The sequence below is a fragment of the Pygocentrus nattereri genome, chromosome 18, assembly GCF_015220715.1.
Source record: "Pygocentrus nattereri isolate fPygNat1 chromosome 18, fPygNat1.pri, whole genome shotgun sequence".
Taxonomy (NCBI): Eukaryota; Metazoa; Chordata; class Actinopteri; order Characiformes; family Serrasalmidae; genus Pygocentrus; species Pygocentrus nattereri.
In genome coordinates this window covers 8,438,393-8,458,236 of record NC_051228.1, presented here as the reverse complement: position 1 = coordinate 8,458,236, position 19,844 = coordinate 8,438,393, and the positions used below count along the sequence as shown (strand labels likewise).

The 19,844-nt window shown below is 38.5% G+C and overlaps 1 protein-coding gene across 2 annotated transcripts in view; it reads left to right on the top strand.

The window, feature by feature from the left end:
- Nucleotides 1–19,844, top strand: part of gdpd5a (glycerophosphodiester phosphodiesterase domain containing 5a) — a 63,681-nt gene that overhangs the window by 33,564 nt on the left and 10,273 nt on the right. For both annotated transcript variants that reach the window (XM_017711922.2, XM_017711921.2), the window contains exons 3-9: nucleotides 8,656–8,759; nucleotides 10,608–10,701; nucleotides 12,961–13,020; nucleotides 14,094–14,192; nucleotides 16,248–16,341; nucleotides 16,960–17,105; nucleotides 19,630–19,712. In XM_017711922.2, coding sequence (XP_017567411.2) covers nucleotides 8,656–8,759; nucleotides 10,608–10,701; nucleotides 12,961–13,020; nucleotides 14,094–14,192; nucleotides 16,248–16,341; nucleotides 16,960–17,105; nucleotides 19,630–19,712 — 680 coding nt within the window. The remainder of the gene's footprint in view (nucleotides 1–8,655; nucleotides 8,760–10,607; nucleotides 10,702–12,960; nucleotides 13,021–14,093; nucleotides 14,193–16,247; nucleotides 16,342–16,959; nucleotides 17,106–19,629; nucleotides 19,713–19,844) is intronic.

Below are 19,844 nucleotides of genomic sequence, written 5' to 3'. Positions count from 1 at the left end.
GTGTGGTGCCAGTGCCGGTGGTGCACTGGTTATTATTAGACTGTTGTCGTAGTTGAGGGTGTTCATGTGCGGCTCTGGAGAAGCTGATTGGATTGAGGGATTAGCTCCAGTCAGCTGTGCCCAATGAATGCAGAGGACAGTGAAGTCTGGGATGTCTTGAACAATGACATTTCATATGAATAATGTATGAAATCTGAATCTATGCAGAATAGGGGACTGAAGATCCCACCTGGTCCATTCTGGAAGTGGAATTTTTTGCCATTCTGTAGTTGTACAAGTGTTTAAGGGTGGAACCATGCAGGCCGTCAATGTTGCATTTTGCGCTTTATAATATGCCACGTTTTTCATTGGGAGACATGTCTGGACCGCAGGTTGACCAGTTTAGCATCTGCACTCTCTGGTTAATAAGCCATGCTGCTGTAACGTGCAGAATGCGACATGGTCTAGCAGGACTGCCAGATAAATCGTATCTTTATTGTTTTCGCGATATGACTTATTTGTGATAAACACATTGTTAGAGTGGCAATAACAAAACAGATTTAATTACCCCATAAATGCAGCGCCAGAGAGACGTCATTACATTGCCGGCACAAACTGTTACAGACCTGCTTCCCTGCTCTGTAGACAAGCAACCATTCCTCCAGACAGCTAACTACAAAACACACACTCGGAGACCTTATTGGCCCAAAACTCAGCTTTAATGGAAATTCAATTCAAAACTGCAGCAGCAAAGGGGAAAACATACAGCACACAGGCCCCATTTTCCCACTAGCCAGCTGGGCCTATTGAAACCTACCTTGTACCTTCTACAAAATAAAAGTCCTAGACCCTTGAGAACAGTGTGCCTAAATACACTGAACCAAAAGCATGAACAACAATATTTTTAACTTAAATACAACTGCAAATACAAAGCGTGTCTGACGCTACAGTATTTAACAAAAAAAAGAAATAATGTATTTGTTCTTGTGTGACTATATGAAAAAAAATATATATATTAATTTGGTTTTGTGGGCTTTAGAGAAAAAGAGGTAGGGGTAATGCTGACTGTTTCTCAGCCCTTTTTTGTGCAAAAAATATGCCTGCAGCACTTTCAGTTTGTTTTATTTTGCAGACTAGTAAATGGTGCTTGTGTAATTTTGTGTTCTGCTATTTGTTTAAAGAGGGATTTAAAGAGAAATTAGTAAGATTTCCATTTACACATCCAAAAAAGCCTGCATTTGCGTTTCATCCAGCCAGAGACTATTTTAATAGTAAATCATCACTTCTCATATTGTCATTGTGATATCTGACAGCTTTATTGAAAATGACAGTGATACGGTTTTGAAATAGGGAATAGAAGTCCTTGAAAAAATGCCATCTGAAAGGCAGCATGTATTCCAAAATGTGCATATATCAGCAATAATGGTGCCTTCACAGATGTGCATGTTGCCAATGCCAGCACTAATACATCTCAATACCAGTGACAGATCCTGGCTTTTGAACTTTACACTGGTAATAGCCTGGAAGGTGCTCTTCATCTTTGGCCAGAGAACAGAATGTCCAGTATTTCCAAAAATAATGTGAAAACTTGACTTGTCAGACCACAATACTAATTTCCGCTGTGCGTTGTTCCATTTCAGATAAGCTCTGAGCCCACAGATGTCTTTCTGGACATTGTTGACGTACGGCTTGGTGCTGTGGTAATACAGTCTTAACTTGCATTTGTGGATGCAGCAAACAGTGTTTATTGACAGCGGTTTGTCTGTGTATTCCTGAGCCCATGTAGTGACATCCATCACTCAAGCATTCTGTATTTTAATGCAGTGTCGTCTGAGTGAGCGAGTAAATCGGAGGTCATGGGCATGCATTTGTGGTTTTCGACATTAACCTTTACACACAAAAAATTCTTCAAGTTCCCTGAAACTTTTGTTGAAATTATGTTGTGTAGAGGGTGAAATACCAAAAATCTATGGAACTTCTTGTTGAGACGTTATTCTTAAACAAGTGGATTATTTGCTGATCCATTTTTGCAAAATGGCAAGACATCCTCGCTCATGAAGGATGGCCAGGGGTCGACAATCCAAATGTCTCTATTTTGTCCTTTTAACAAAAATCAGTTTACCTTGCTAGCCACAACGTTTTATGTCCATTTATTGAAGTAAGTTTTACCATCTTGGCTGTAAACATATCTGAGTCTGTGCTAATGTGCTACTATAGGCTAAAAAATATAATATAAATGAAAACACAGGTTTATTTTGCTCTGCTTTAAGCTTTAAGCATCTCTGGCAGGAAACTTTTCCTCAAAATTAGAATAGTGTCTTGTAAAATGTGTCTCAACGTTCAGTTTTTTACGAGGATGGAGTCAGCTTCTCATTCGCCAGCTTCTTGTTCAGAATTTTTTCTGTTCCACATTAAATGGTGCCTGAGGTGCCAGAAGGTAACTGCTGGACCATTATATTTTTATTTTATATTTTTTATAAATATAAATATAGCCTTTTTGGAATTGAGGTTTGTTATTGTTTTTTTTTTTTTAATTATCTGATCAGGATCAGCTCAAGGATACTCAAGGATACCTAAATATAAGCTTCTTAAAAGAAAAAGTGGTTTGGGTTTATCTTATAATAATAATAGTAATTAGTTATGTTAAGATATGTTCCATTTGCATTGGTTGTAAGTAAACCAGGTTTGCGGAGATGTTTTGTTTGAAACATTTTTGCGGTTTGTAAGATTTTGCCCACTAGTTTATGAACCATCCGGAGGTCGTCATGAGAGCGTTGTTCAGCTGCGCCTGTCCAGACGTGGATTATGAGAGTGTATGAAAATCCCTACTGTATGGCCTTATTCGCTTCATTTTGCTGTGTTTTCTTGAAGGGGGGAGGGTGTTTGCAGTGATACTTAAGTGAATTAACCTTGATCCGTTTTATCCCTCTATTTATAAACCACTGATTTATAATGAAGCTCTGTGAGCTGACCTATCAAGCAGCTTTGCAGCAGCCTTTTGTCAGCCCCCCCCCCCTACAGTGCGATGTCCAGGAGGAAATGTTGCACTAAGCTGATTGGTGCCTTATTGTGAGAAAGAAGAAATACAGCAAACTGGCCAAAAGAATGGGTTTAGAAATGTGAATAATCAAGCTAAAGTAGTTGTTGTGCAGCATGTTTTCAAGATTTCTTTAATATTATGGTCAGTTTGTGTAAACCTCCTGTTACCCCACCTCAACTACTCTACAGTTTGATGATATAATTTATTGATGTGGTTCGTATAGCAGCACTTTTTACCAGACATAAAGAAAAAATAATGCTAAAGTTAAAGAAGTGCATGCAGTTAGCACACTGCAAAGTAATGAATTAGATTTAGGCAATTTAAATAAGTGAAATGTAGTATATTTGACTTAAATTCAGAATTTTTCATGTCAGATTTGGCATGTGCAATATCTAAAAATGATCTGGTTAACAAAGCATGTTTATTGATTTATATATATTGACTACTCGACCCCGCCCTCCATTTGGTTAAATATTTCCATGCTGAGCCGTGATACAAACTGAAGCATTTCCCAGATACCTAGGACTGAACACACCTCTAGAATTCCCCATTAATAGCAATTGATTCTGAATTCATGATTGGTAATTTGAGTCGAGTGATTTCTATTTGAATAAGGATGTTTTTATTCAGTCCTTTAGAGTCTATCCAGTCCATGCAGAGATCTGATTGTATTTACTGTAAGTGGTTGGTTGCAGCGTGTTTGGAGCTTATTAGCCCAGCAGTCAGTCTCCAGACACCATCATTAACTCTCTTCACGGAACTAAAAGGTCTTTCAGGTTCTCTCTATTACAGCCAGAGGGCTACGAGCCAGCCCACCAGGTGAAATGAGTGCAGTCAAGGAGGCTCTTTCTCAGCTTCTGCACTCTGGTTAAACTGTCCTGACACTACCATGCACACACTTACCTTGTATCATCAATCAGGGTTGGGATGTAACGGAATACAAGTATTGGGAAACACATGCAGAATATAGAGATTACATGTCTGGATTCAGTTACATTTTGTAAGGGCACTATTTGGAGCCGTTACCTTATACATTTTTAAGAGAATGCTTTTACAATACTTATCCACTAAATTTAAAAAAATAAATGCTGTCTGTAAAAGAAACACCATCAGTTCTTGTTTATTAGGTTCATTATTTTAAAATCAGTGCATGAAGTTCCTGCTAAAGCCTGAGTAGACTGATAAATCAATGTGATGATCAGTTATTAATCTCAGTGTTATTGAGCTCTGCTAAAGCCTGAGTAGACTGATAAATCAATGTGATGATCAGTTATTAATCTCAGTGTTATTGAGCTCTGCTAAAGCCTGAGTAGACTGATAAATCAATGTGATGATCAGTTATTAATCTCAGTGTTACTGAGCTCTGCTAAAGCCTGAGTAGACTGATAAATCAATGTGATGATCAGTTATTAATCTCAGTGTTACTGAGCTCTGCTAAAGCCTGAGTAGACTGATAAATCAATGTGATGAACAGTTATTAATCTCAGTGTTATTGAGCTCTGCTAAAGCCTGAGTAGACTGATAAATCAATGTGATGATCAGTTATTAATCTCAGTGTTACTGAGCTCTGCTAAAGCCTGAGTAGACTGATAAATCAATGTGATGATCAGTTATTAATCGCAGTGTTACTGAGCTCTGCTAAAGCCTGAGTAGACTGATAAATCAATGTGATGAACAGTTATTAATCTCAGTGTTACTGAGCTCTGCTAAAGCCTGAGTAGACTGATAAATCAATGTGATGAACAGTTATTAATCTCAGTGTTACTGAGCTCTGCTAAAGCCTGAGTAGACTGATAAACCAATGTAATGATCAGTTATTAATCTCAGTATTACTGAGCTCTGCTTAAGCCTGAGTAGACTGATAAATCAATGTGATGAACAGTTATTAATCTCAGTATTACTGAGCTCTGCTAAAGCCTGAGTAGACTGATAAATCAATGTAATGATCAGTTATTAATCTCAGTATTACTGAGCTCTGCTAAAGCCTGAGTAGACTGATAAATCAATGTGATGAACAGTTATTAATCTCAGTATTACTGAGCTCTGCTAAAGCCTGAGTAGACTGATAAACCAATGTAATGATCAGTTATTAATCTCAGTATTACTGAGCTCTGCTAAAGCCTGAGTAGACTGATAAATCAATGTGATGAACAGTTATTAATCTCAGTGTTACTGAGCTCTGCTAAAGCCTGAGTAGACTGATAAATCAATGTGATGATCAGTTATTAATCTCAGTGTTACTGAGCTCTGCTAAAGCCTGAGTAGACTGATAAATCAATGTGATGAACAGTTATTAATCTCAGTGTTACTGAGCTCTGCTAAAGCCTGAGTAGACTGATAAACCAATGTAATGATCAGGTATTAATCTCAGTATTACTGAGCTCTGCTAAAGCCTGAGTAGACTGATAAATCAATGTGATGAACAGTTATTAATCTCAGTATTACTGAGCTCTGCTAAAGCCTGAGTAGACTGATAAATCAATGTAATGATCAGTTATTAATCTCAGTATTACTGAGCTCTGCTAAAGCCTGAGTAGACTGATAAATCAATGTGATGAACAGTTATTAATCTCAGTATTACTGAGCTCTGCTAAAGCCTGAGTAGACTGATAAATCAATGTGATGAACAGTTATTAATCTCAGTGTTACTGAGCTCTGCTAAAGCCTGAGTAGACTGATAAACCAATGTAATGATCAGTTATTAATCTCAGTATTACTGAGCTCTGCTAAAGCCTGAGTAGACTGATAAATCAATGTGATGAACAGTTATTAATCTCAGTATTACTGAGCTCTGCTAAAGCCTGAGTAGACTGATAAATCAATGTAATGATCAGTTATTAATCTCAGTATTACTGAGCTCTGCTAAAGCCTGAGTAGACTGATAAATCAATGTGATGAACAGTTATTAATCTCAGTATTACTGAGCTCTGCTAAAGCCTGAGTAGACTGATAAACCAATGTAATGATCAGTTATTAATCTCAGTATTACTGAGCTCTGCTAAAGCCTGAGTAGACTGATAAATCAATGTGATGAACAGTTATTAATCTCAGTGTTACTGAGCTCTGCTAAAGCCTGAGTAGACTGATAAATCAATGTGATGATCAGTTATTAATCTCAGTGTTACTGAGCTCTGCTAAAGCCTGAGTAGACTGATAAATCAATGTGATGAACAGTTATTAATCTCAGTGTTACTGAGCTCTGCTAAAGCCTGAGTAGACTGATAAACCAATGTAATGATCAGTTATTAATCTCAGTATTACTGAGCTCTGCTAAAGCCTGAGTAGACTGATAAATCAATGTGATGAACAGTTATTAATCTCAGTATTACTGAGCTCTGCTAAAGCCTGAGTAGACTGATAAATCAATGTAATGATCAGTTATTAATCTCAGTATTACTGAGCTCTGCTAAAGCCTGAGTAGACTGATAAATCAATGTGATGAACAGTTATTAATCTCAGTATTACTGAGCTCTGCTAAAGCCTGAGTAGACTGATAAACCAATGTAATGATCAGTTATTAATCTCAGTATTACTGAGCTCTGCTAAAGCCTGAGTAGACTGATAAACCAATGTGCTGATCAGTTATTAATCTCAGTATTACTGAATTTTTGAGCGATGATCAAACTAATAATCTCCTAATAAGTGGAAGCGTTTGTGAGGGGAGCAGCCTCCTTTTGTTGCATGCTTCTTTAAAGAACCATTGTTGTAAGTGACGTACATTTGTGAAGAGCATAACGATTCAGGAACCTCCACATAATGCCAAGTTTCTGTACCGATTAAAAGGTCCTAGAACTATTAATTCATGCAAAGAACCATTTAGGAACCTTATATTTTTTAAAGGAATGGTTGGGCAGTTGCCAGGTGTAGTCGGTCAGCCAAGACATGCTTCAGACATGTTTCCTGTTCCATTAGCCACACCCTTTATTGTAATTTCCCTTCTATTTATCAGCTGAAACAGTCAAGCCCCGCCCCTCCATTTCCAACAGAGACCCTGCCTTGTCTCCAAGGAGATTTTTTTTTATTTGCCTGGCAAGCCGTCTCTCCTCACTCACTCAAAGGTTAAAGCTCGCTGTGCGGTATTTCGCATGTAATTTGCTGGGTAACGTTGGGTGCTGAGGTTTCTGTGGAAAAGGAATTTAATTAAACTTCAGGCTGCCACTCACTTTTTTCCTTCTCTCTTCGGCTTTGAAGAAAGACATCTTCAGAGGTTCATGATTTACACTTGGGTTGTTCGAAAATCCATTTACGTCCCGACTTAGCGACTACAAAGCCCTTTTATCTTTTGTCCTTTTCTGCAGGACACAAATTTATCTCTGGTGACTGTCTGGCCGACACACTTTGATGTAATATTGTAGAAGTAATGTTGTTCCTATGGTGTAATTATTTTGAATGATCTCATGTGAACCCTTAGAAGTACAGAGTTGTAATGCTGTGTGTGACGGTAAATGAATGGCAATAAAATGGATTTTATATATTTTCAACAGACTAGCAATGAAAAAAATTCTCCCACCCGTAGCAGTGTACTGCAGCAGTAGTAGTGGACAATATAACTAAAAAAAGTTATATTATAAAAGTTATTAATAAAAATAAACTAAATCATTTCACATATCACAGTATAGTATTTTTATAATACATTTTAGATATTCAAGAAAACCTATTTTTGTAGCTTAACGGTGGCGTATCTTTCCTAGATGTCCCTTCACTTTTAGGAACCCTGTTAACGACTGAGATAAATTTAGGATCTTTTTTATTGCACCACGCTGACCAGCCATTTCATTAAGTACACCTCCTTGTTTCTACGCTCATCGTCCTTTTTATCAGCTCCACTTACTGTATAGCTGCACTTTGTAGTTCTACAGTTACAGACTGTAGTCCATCTGTTTCTCTGATACTTTGTTAGCCCCCTTTTACCCTGCTCTTCAGTGGTCAGGACCCCCATGGACCCTCACAGAGCAGGCGCTATTTGGGTGGTGGGTCATTCTCAGCACTGCAGTAACACTGACGTGGTGGTGGTGTGTTAGTGTGTGTTGCGCTGGTCTGAGTGGATCAGACACAGCAGTGCTGCTGGAGCTTTTAAACACTTCAGTATCGCTGCTGGACTGAGAATAGTCCACCAACCAAAAATATCTAGCTGACAGCATCCTGTGACCACTGATGAAGGTCCAGAGGATGACCAACACAAACTATGTAGCAGCAGATGAGCTGTCGTCTCTGATTTTACATCTACATGCTAGGTGGACACAGTGGGAAAATATATAAATACTATATATATATATATATATAAAGCTTAAACCTTATACTCAATTTCTGGTTTCACCAGCAATGTGTTCAGTGAAATGTGTTCATTGGTGACCTTTAAGGGTTAAAACTCTGTATTTGTGCTGTGGTGACAGTATGTTTTTGTTTATGAGAGAAAGACACAGAGAAGGAGGTGAAGTCCCTTTGTGACTGGCTGAGTGTCAGCGTTAGTTTGACAGTTACAGACGGGCTTGACATTTTTCTGATTTTAGTAAAGTGCTTACGCAGAGAGAGTAAAGAGTGCAGTGACAGGCTGACAGCCTCTGTCTCAGTGCTTAGCAAAGCATTTCTATGTCTTTCTATTTCTCTAAATTTAATGGGTTTTTCTTCTTTTCCAGTGGGAGTGCTCCTGGTTCCTCATCCTGTGCTCCTCCTTTCTTCTTCTCCTTGTCTGGTCCTATTTCTGGTGGGAGGCCCACAATGACTACAATGAGTTTAATTGGTAAGATCAAGATCATCTGAAACATTCAATACATTCACTCCCCAGACCAGACAATCCATATCTGGAAACATACCTGAAGAAACAGATGGTGATTTTGAATTAGTTAGGTTGAATAATAGCATAGCAACACCTTAGCAAGCACCAGGGTATCATAGCAACACTTTCGTAAATACCTTGGCTACACTCACAATGGCTTAGCAACACTTAAACAACTACCTGGGGTACCATACCAATGGCCTAGCAACTCCTTAGCCACCACCTGGGATACCATGGCAATTCAAAATTGTTGAGTAAAATGAATTAAGACTGTTTTTTGGTGTATAAAGGCGCCCAAGTGTCATAACTGGACCCACGACAAGTGAAATAGCTTCAGTAGAAATTTATTTAGCTTGTAAATATAATTTCTTTCTGGTTTTATGATAAAACATAAGTTTGTCACAATTAATACATTATTGCCTAGAAGCCATAATTGAGATGATCGCAGTTGTTTGAGATGATGAGTGGTTTTTCCTTACATTTTCATTTCCATGAAAAACATTGTGTAACTCCACATTTGTGTGGGTGTTTCATTTCGACAGTACAGCCAGTGTTATTTAGTAATCAAATATAGGTAGGAACTTGGCTAATCAGCTAATTTGGCCATTTTAGACTTCTGTAGTATTTGTGTACAATGAACAAGAAAAGAAGTTTAATCATTAATAACAACAATTTATATGACAATCGTGAGCAAAGATTTCAGGATCGTGTCCGTCCTGATAAAATGTTTTGTTTTAAGCGGTGGTCAATAAGACCCTAACTCTGAAAAGTGCCAGGTTTGTTGGGATGAAAAGGTCTAAAAATGCATGACTACTTGATTAATCATCAAAATAATCACTAACTACTTGATTACCAAGATATTTTGACAGTGACAGCCCTAGCAAACAACATTAAGGCAGTGGCATGCGCTAAAGGTGGGTGCCGCAGATTATCAATATTCGCGATAACACACAACCTGCTGTTTTTTATATTGATTTAGGCAACAGTTCTGTGAGATAAAGAAAAGACTAAAGCAAAGAAGCGCCCAAACATTGTATCAGATGCGCTTTGACACTGGCTATTCCTTCCACCAAAAAAGTAGTACCCTTTTGTGTTACGTGTAGGACCTGGCACAATATCAGGTTCAGCTCAGGTTTTTCAGGATTTACGAGATTATCTGGATATTGTTTTGTTCCAGCCAGTCTGTAAGGCATTTCAGTGCTCATCTAGTTTGCTGAACTGTCTGTTTGTTTCTAATTCTAGTATGTTTCTTTAGTCTCAGCTGCCAAACAAAAAGCTTGCTTAGGGGCCACAGCAGGTTCTGAACTTGATGTAGTCCTGCTGTCAGAGTCTTCTTTAGAATCAGGCCAAAACAGGCTGCAGGTCCGTAGACGATCATTTATTTTACATTGTGGAGAGGGAGTACAGAAATGGAGACAATTAAGGCCTCACGTCACTATGTACACAATGACATCATCAGGTGTCTAGGTCTCTAAAATGTATATCTAAGGTCTAAGTTAACCTGTCATTAACCAGTATTTTCTCAGCGAGCTGTTGTTTTTTTTAAATATAGACACAAAACAGTCTTGACTCAAGAGACCAATAAAGTCACAAATGAGCGTTTTGGCTTGTGTTTATCAAACTGTTTTATTGCTTTAATTGTGGGGTGTCGTAATGCCAAAAACCTGCATCTGTCAGCGAGGCATGTTGAATATGAGGTGTACAGGAGCTTTAGGGCTCAATTAGAGCAGACCTGCAGTGCACTAACAGCTGAGGAGCTGCCTTCTAGTCTGGGTATTTGTGTTGGGATGCTGAGTCCAGCCTCTCTTTCAGGTTGTTATATAACCGTTCGGGCGAATGGAGCGACGGCACGGTCCCCATTCTCACAACCACGCTCGTGGGATTCTCTTACACTGCATTTTTAATGGTGAGCGTTCCACGCATGCACACTTTCTCATGTACTAGTTTCACCACCTGTCATCCATCTTAAAGTGAGAGTTTGGCTGAAAATCAAGTTCACATATTTTGTCACTTACACCAGATGTTGTTGATCAGCCAAGACATGTTTAGTGTCCAAATTTAGCTTCTGTAGTTTTAAACTGGAGCTGCAAGGCTAATGTTGCTAACAAACAATAGAAGTTAATAGTCACCCAAATCTCAGAAGCTTCACATAACCTACTTTAACTGCACCTAAGTCTTTATTAAGCTCATGCAGACTTGTCATGTAATGTGAACATTTGCATTGGGAGGCAGTGTGAAAACCAAAATATAGCTGCTGTTGGAACAGAACCTTGTATCTCCAAACTGGTAAATTTACAGGAGAAGAAAAAAATATATACTTTTAATGTAAGTTAATGGAACCAGACATTTTTCCAAGTCATTTTGGCTGTAACGGGTGACAGGGGTGAGACGAACGTGGAGGGACAGGCAAATCAGGTTTAATAAATCGGAAGGCAAAGAGAATGGTCAAAGAACAGGCAAGGGTCCATCCATCCATCCATCCATTTTCTAAGCCGCTTCTCCGTCAGGCAAGGGTCAATATCCAAAATCACAGTAAACACGAAGCATACAATATCCCAGGAATAGACCGAATCCGTAGTCTACAAACAAGTTCCAAGTCCCAACACGGAAAAGCCAAAAACTGCCAGCAAAGGTACAAGAGGGTGTAACTAGAGACAAAGTTGGTATCAACGGGAAAAAGGGTCATAACATGCAATCACAGATAATGTAGAGAACCGCTCAATATGCTCTTGGGAGAGAAACAATGCCTCGCACCAAATCCTACTATAGCCCAGTCTTAAATACTACCTAAGTAGGTCAACCTACACAGGTGCGTCTGTCCAATAATCAGGAGACTGTGAGCGCTGGTAGTGACGCAGGCGCTTGTCCCGAGTCATGTGATCTCCCGATGCAGTCTGGGAGATGGAGTCCGAGTCCGCCTGAGTCGTGACATTGGGACATTCTTTTGGTTCATTCATCATGACATACAATGTAAAGAACAACAGGCATTTTCAAATTATGTTAAAAACTGGAAAATGATAACAAAGGTTTTGTTCCGACAGCAACAATATACTGACAGTTTTCCTTTCACTCGCCAAAAATAAATACTCACTTTATTGGTTTTGTAATATTTTGAGGCGTCATATAAGATTGCAAGATCTTCTACAAGCCGACGCTTGAATTACTCTATTTAATTTTGTGCATGTTCTGGTTCACATCCCTCTCCTTACACTGCCAGGCAGCTGATCATCGTACTCTCTGCATTTTGATGCCGATGTGTTTTTAGTTTTTCTATGTAGAAATATAAGGGGGAATTCAGACTACGCCTTTTTAAACATGAGTCACATCTCGTACTTAAAAAGAATCAGGACGTCCTTCTTAGGGGCTGGTTTAACGCATTTAATTGAAAAGTATATAAGCACCAACATGAAAGGTTGAAGTGAGTGATGAACATTTTAAAACTGACTCATAATATGTAGAAAAAATCTTGGTATAACAAATTCAAAGCTTCACAACAAACAAGTTTTTGTTCATTTTTGTAGATTACTGTAAGTCATACTGCATCCTGAATCATGCAGTTTGAGCAAGTTGAGAAGTTTTGGTTATATTTACAGAAAGGATTTGGGTGACCATTGATTTCTAGGGTTTGTTAGCAAAGGTAGTCCTTGTAGTTCCAGCACAAGACTAAAGAAGCACAAACTGGACGGCTGGCTTGTCTTGACTGAAGTAAATGAAAATTTGTCGGTATTTGATTTTCCCCTCATGACTAATGTGATCAATTTATATATTCCTTAGCATCTGCGCTAGAAGGCTAAAAATATGGTTTCTAAAATTGAATGACATACTGTACTGTTTTAGCTACGCAGTGTCAGTTTTTATAAATAACAGTAGAGCCCATAATATTAGAAAACACTTGAGTTACGTATTGACTCAGCACGGTTTGAGGCAATTATGTGATTTGGTCTGCATGATGCTAATTGGTGGTCATCAGCTTTCATTACTTGTTCACTACATTCGCTTTTAGTTCCTGTGCAAAACTAAAGAAGCCAAAATGATCTACTGACCACATTTAGCTGATCACCATATTTAGGGAATATGTAATAACTACATCTTTGCTTCATCCAGAAATAGTTTTTATTTAGTCGCTGAAGCAATAGTGAAACAGTTCTTCTCTGTCCTCTTTCAGATCTTAGCTTTTTGCCATATTGCACTGGGACAGCAGCTCAACCTGTACTGGATTCACAAGGTGAATACACAGCGGAGTTCAGGTTTAATAGTGTACAGTACTGTGAAGTCAGAGAACAAATCTCATGTATTTAATTTCCCAGAAAAAAACTACTTTTTAATTAATTTTTTAGGAGATATTTCTGAGATCCGATATAAGATAATACACTTGCATGAGGAAGGAGAAAGTCAAAGAAAATAAGTGAAGTAACAATTTCCAAAACTGAAGTTCAAAAAATTATTAAAAGATTCAGAGAAATTAAGATTCCTAACAAGCACCTGCAACGCCTGGTAGACCAAAAAAGCAGATCAAGCAGCACTTAAAGCTTTCATCTTTAATCAATGAATCAAGTAAAGATCAAGTTGCTTCAGATCTGAAAACATCCACAGATGTTCTGTCCATCCTTCTACTGTGAGAAGACAGCTCAACCCTATGAGTCTGAAAGGGTGTGTAGCTGTCAAGAAAAGGAAATAGTTTGAAAAATATAAAATTTGCAGATCATTCAAAGAAGCTGCTGGTGGTCTCGGAACAATGGACTGACCACCCCTAGGTCCAGGATCACTGACCATCACTGAATGTGTTTGGTGTTATTTGCATCCTGAGAAGCAGAAAATGCAACCAAACATCTAAGTCTGAACTTTGGAGGTGTAAAAATCTTACCTTGTAGATTTCTTTGAACAACTGAAAGTCTCCTGAAAAGAATGGAAGATGAAATAAAGGCAAAGAGTTTTTTTCCAGATGTTGAAAAATGAATAACTTGCACTAATTAATGTTAATATCTATTTTGAGTGGAAATTAAATAAATGAAGGTCTCTGACTTTTGTGCTGTACTGTACATAGTACACATACGTGTGTGTGCAGTTATTCACTCCTATAACATCATATCCTAAATATAAATTCTGTAGTGGTTACTGAATAAGTCTTATTGATTCTGAATAAGGAAATTAGGAGATTAATGATAACAGTTACAATAAAAAGGATGAAATATGTTTATGATGCTCATTTAGGTCTGTTGAACGATGCTACTGAAAAAAAAATTGTTGCAAAGTGTTTATGTAGGTGTTTAACATTGTACACTACCTCTTCCTGCACAGATTGGAGTGCTGGCTGTTCTTCTCACCACCATCACTGGTGTGGTGTCCATTGATGACTTATGGAGGGACGAATGGGACATTGTGCTCATATCTCTTCAGGTCTGAACAAATAAATTCATCTTTTAAAATAGACCTAAAAGTGGCTGACTGGGCATATCTTTTTCTCTTTTTTGCTATAACTTTGCAATATGTCATTTTCAACTGGTCTACATGCTTTGATTTAACGTAATCCCAACTTTTCAGTAATACAGGTTATTAAAACATCTATTAATGGTCAAGAAAAAGTAATATGCAAATTGATACAACATTAAAAGCAGAATTTATTTCCACATTTTTGCTAAAAACAGGTAAAAATACAGAACAAAACAATTAGAATGAACAATCTGAACAATCAACCAGTCTATCAACTTGTACAATTCATTGGAAGCTGGTTTTTGGTGGTATCTCCTTGTTTCATACCATCAAGCCACGTCCAAATATTGCAGCAATATATGGTATCGGGATAGGCTTTAAAGCTGGGGAGGGGGCTAAAGTGATAAAAAAGCTTTGATCTGTCTCAGACTACATTATTTCTGACTGAGAATAATTTGCAAGCCATCATTCAATAAATGTGAAACCATCTAACTAACAAGTGCTGCTAATTAGGTAAGAGGAGCCGGTTAGCATTAGCTTGGCTAACACACTAACAGCTCTGTTTACAATAGAACATGTTCAATTCTGTTTAATTGAAGCACCGACAGAAGTTTATATGAGGGAGTGAAGTCAAGCAACAGCAGTGAAAGTAGAGAAAGTCAAAATCAATCCTGTAGCTTGATCGGCTAATTTAATGTTAGCTTAGCGAGCAGCTACAGACCCAAACAGTGCCACACACCACAGGTTTGACTCTGACTAACTGCTGCTCTGTTGACACAAGTTCAGGTGGTAAAAACTAATGTCCGAGAGAGCAAAAGTCAAGTGACTGGTGTTGGAATGACAAAAAGCTGAAATCAAACCTGTTCTGTGTTGTTTTTTGCACTTTAGCATTTTGGCTAAGCTAACAATAGTTTGGTGCCATGCAGCACAGCACAGGCCTGGCTCCATGTAACTGAAACTAAATGACCCCTGTATAGAGGATATCTGAGACTGCAAAGTCGAGTTACTGGTGTTATGAGTGACAAATCATGTTCTGTGGTAAGTGTAGCTATTAGCTGTCCCTGAGCCGCTGTCATGCTTAGTTTTTCTGAGGTTTTCGCTGAATCTGATTTTTCCCCTCATGCTATTAGTGCCAGGCCCAGATTAGTCCTTCAGACCGCCAGATAGTTAAGTGTAATTCGTTACTCCAGAGAACGTTTCCACTGCTTCAGAGTCCAGTGGCGGTGTGTTTTACAGTAATCTTAAGCTTGTATGCAGCTGTGTGTGACCATAGAAACCCATTTTGTGAAGCTCCCGATGCACAGTCCTTGTGCTGATGTTGCTTCCAAAGGCAGCTTGGAACCCTGTAGACAGTGATGCAACAGAGAATATGCAATTCGTAGCTGAGCTGTTGTTGCTCCTAGATGCTTCCATCTCACAGTACTTCTACAGCCAGTGTTCATCTATGGAGACTGCGTGGCTGTGTGCTTTATTTCATATACCTGTTAGCAATGGGTGTGGCTGAAGCACCTGAACTCAATAATCAGGAGGGGTATCCACATACTTTTGGCCATATAGTATATGTTGTGATTTATGTTTCATTTACATTTACTTGAAATAATCTCAGTAAAGATCACTTTATATTTTAAGATGATCACTTCATCTTATATGAACCCCAAGAACTCTCCATTCCTCACTCTAATTACTACGTACCCTACATTTTAGTTTCATTTGGTCACTGTTATAACAAAACATTAAAGCATTCTTAATGTTAATATATTCTATTATAATAAATGTTTATTCCAAGTAATTTTGGGCCATTTCTGTTGGCCCATTCCTCATGAAATGTTAAGCGAAGATGGTGGTTTTCAATAGCATAATTTATTAGTAGGAACTGAGTAGTTCATAGTAGTTACTGGGTTATAAGCTCATACATTAATAACTGAATAACAAGTGAAGGATTTACGATGGTAAAACAAAACATTTAACTGAGATATGAAAATGTTGGTTGGCCTTGATTGTTTGTTTTCTGTCTGTATACAGTCAACAGGACCGTTTCTGCACATAGGAGCAGTTGCCGCGGTGACTGCATTGGGGTGGCTTGTAGCTGGACAAGTTGTGCGTGGAGATAGAACGAGTGAGTTTGGCCTCATGCGTGAATGCAGTTGAGCGTTTGAACGATTAGAACTCTGCCGTTGGGCAGGTCATGGGAGATCACCCCACTGACACGCGGGCACGAAAGGCGCTGTCGTCATATCACACCGACGTATTCATAGCTAGTGCGTGTCCTAGCAATAAGTCCTCACAGTGTCCAGAAATACTATAATTCTATAATACAACCTTGAAGAGGCGTGAAACAGTAATCAGACGCATCATTTAGTTGTGTATTTGTTAGACTGAGTTGAATGCATGACTAATAATTTGGAGTTCAGTATTGAGCTCCACTAAAGCCTGTGTCCAGATGTCCTGGTTACCCTGGTTATATAGGAAAACTAAAGATATACGTATATATTTTTTCAAAAATGAGATGCATTGTTATTATTATTATTATTATTATTATAAATATAGGTATGTATACCAAACAGGGAATATATTATTACATATATATAGATATATGTATATATATATAGATATATATAGATACATATATATATAATGTATATCATACATATTGTTATTATTTATATATATATATAACAAGGTATATAATCCTGAGAGGGTATATAAACAGGCATTTGTGTTTGTATGTGTGCAGGGTTTCAGGTCTTGCTGCTCCTGGTTTATCTCTTTGTTCTCCTGGCTCTCTATCTGGCCCCCTTTGCCATCTCATCCCCCTGCATCATGGACCGGGCTGACTTGAAGACCCGGCCCGCTGTCATTGGTCGCCGTGGAGCTCCAATGGTGAATCATCACATTTTCACTTATATCAGATGCAGTATCACTACACACATTGGGTTGCCTCTTTAGAAGATACAGCTGAGGCCAAAGGGTTGTATCCACTTAAGCTAAAGACATTCAAACATGTTGCCGTACATTTGCTGCGTTACGTCATTTAGGGTATGTTCTTTATTTTGATTTTTAAAAATAAATAAATAAATAAATAAATAAGTTGAATTTGTGCTCTAAAAATGCCATATATAAGTTTGTTTCAGGTATTTTAAGAAAACATGTAATTTGACCAGGGTTGTTTAAATGTCTGACTGTATGACCGTACCTTTGTCCATGTTTATAGTTAACAGTATGTCATAGAGTGGCAGAAACCACATAAGCAAGTCAAATTTGAAATCATTTGGCATGGTTTGATGATTTAATCATGCAGTTTGCATGATGTCAGTCAGTGGGGTGCACTCTTACTCGCTTCCTTAACTCCACTGCAAAGCTAAAGAAGAAAAATAGCTTGGCTTGGATGATCAACAACATTTCGGTTAATTGTATAAATTAAATTTTTTGCTGAACTGTTTCTTTAATTTCAGTTTGTTTACCTCTTCCTCAGCATTGTATATCACAGAGTTGAAAACTGCCTGTATGAATGGCTCCTGTGAGATAACGCCTCTGATGTCACAGGCTGAGTGCATTGAAAGCATTGATTCCACAGAAACGGAAGGATCAATATATATATAGTTTCCCCGTTACGTTGTTGATCTCATGGCAGATCAACAGTTGCCAGAATTTGCTGTGCAGTGGAGAAAAACCCTGCCTGCTTGATCTTCAGAGGTACAATTTCCTCCACAGGGATTCTAGAATTCTCAGAATTGTTTCTTTATGTTTTAAGATTTCTATGTACTAATCTTTGGCCGTTTGAATAAGGCTTATTAGAAGTAAACAATGCTGTTTTAACTTACTGGGATAAATGTGATAAATACTGTCGCTCAGGTATTTTGAATCTTTGAAATTGCTTGAAGTCACAGCTTGTTATTCAAAGTAATTTTGCACTATTTCACATTTTTCAAACCAACATTCATTTGTTTAATTTCCAGTTTAGACAGGCATTTAGTACAGGTTATTTATTTTTCAGGAGGAGATCAGACATAAGATAATGCACTTGCATAAAGAAGGGCAAAGTCAGAGAACAGGAGACTTAAAAACTGAAGTTCAGAAAAGATACAGAGAAAATGGGACTTCTTTCAGCCACCTGCAGGACCTGGTAGACCGGCAAAAGACTCTCATCAGAAAAACAGCATTTAAAGCTTTTATCTGTGAAAAAGGGGGAAAAAATCAAGCTCCACTCTTGCTTCAGATCTGTAAAAGTCCACAGGTGTTTGTGTCCAGCTTTCCACTGTCAGAAGGCCACCAAAAACTGTACATCGGAGATTAAAAGTAAAAGTTTTATGGACTGAGGCTAAATTGTAATAAATAAATAAATAGCTCTGTGAATTCCAGGATGGTACCATGATAGGAGGCTACCTGTGCAACAAGTCCAGTTGTGAAATTTCCTCACTACTAAATATTCCACAGTCAACTGTCAGTGGTATTATAACAAATTGGAAGCGATTGGGAACGACAGCAACTCGGCCAAGAAGTGGTTGGCCATGTAAAATGACAGAGCGGGGTCCGCGGATGCTGAGGCGCATAGTGCGCAGAGGTCACCAACTTTCTGCAGAATCAATCACTACAGACCTCCAAACTTCATGCAGTCTTCAGATTAGCTCAAGAACAGCGTAGAGAGCTTCATGGAATGGGTTTCCATGGCCAAGCAGCTGCATCCAAGCCTTACATCACCAAGTGCAATGCAAAGTGTTGAATGCAGTGGTGTAAAGTGTAAAGTTTGGTGGAGGGGGGATTATGGTGTGGGGTTGTTTTTCAGGAGTGTGGCTCAGCCCCTTAGTTCCAGTGAAAGGAACTCTTAATGCTTCAGCATCAGCAGATTCATGCTCCCAACTTTGTGGGAACAGTCTGGGGACGGCCCCTTCTGGTTCCAACATGACTGCACACCAGGTCACAAAGCAAGGTCCATAAAGACGTGGACAGAGTCCTGACCTCAACCCGATAGAACATCTTTGTGATGAATTAGAGCAGAGACTGCAAGCCAGGCCTTCACGTTTCCACCTTGTGGAAAGCCTTCACAGAAGAGTTTAAGGTGCTATAGCTGCAAAGGGTGGGCTGCCATCATATTAAACCATACGGATTAAAAATGGGATGTCACTCAAGTTCATATGCGTGTGAAGGCAGACGAGTGAATACTTTTGGCAATATAATGTGTGTGTGTGTGTGTGTGTGTGTAGTTGTTTTGACTGGAAATGACGATATATTTTAACATTGCGTAACCTGACTTATTTAAACTCACACTGTGCCAATTCTGTAATAGACACAAATCCTTCTCAGTGTCCATTAATGGAGGAAGTCAGTGAGTTTATTATCAGCAGATGCTGCTTGTCTCACCCCTCCTGGTAGTATTGACTCTGAGCTGCTGTTGTCTGTCTCCTAGCTCGCTCCCGAGAACACAGTGATGTCCTTCAATAAAGCTTTGCAGCAGAAGGTGAGCGCCTTCGAGGCCGATGTCACTATCAGGTACACCTTTATTTATCATCTGCATCTTCATCTACTGCACGTCCAAATACTGTGGGCACCTTACCTTCTTTTGAAATTGTCCTCACATTCCTATTAAGTAGGAAATGTATATGCAAATGTTTTGTTAACATA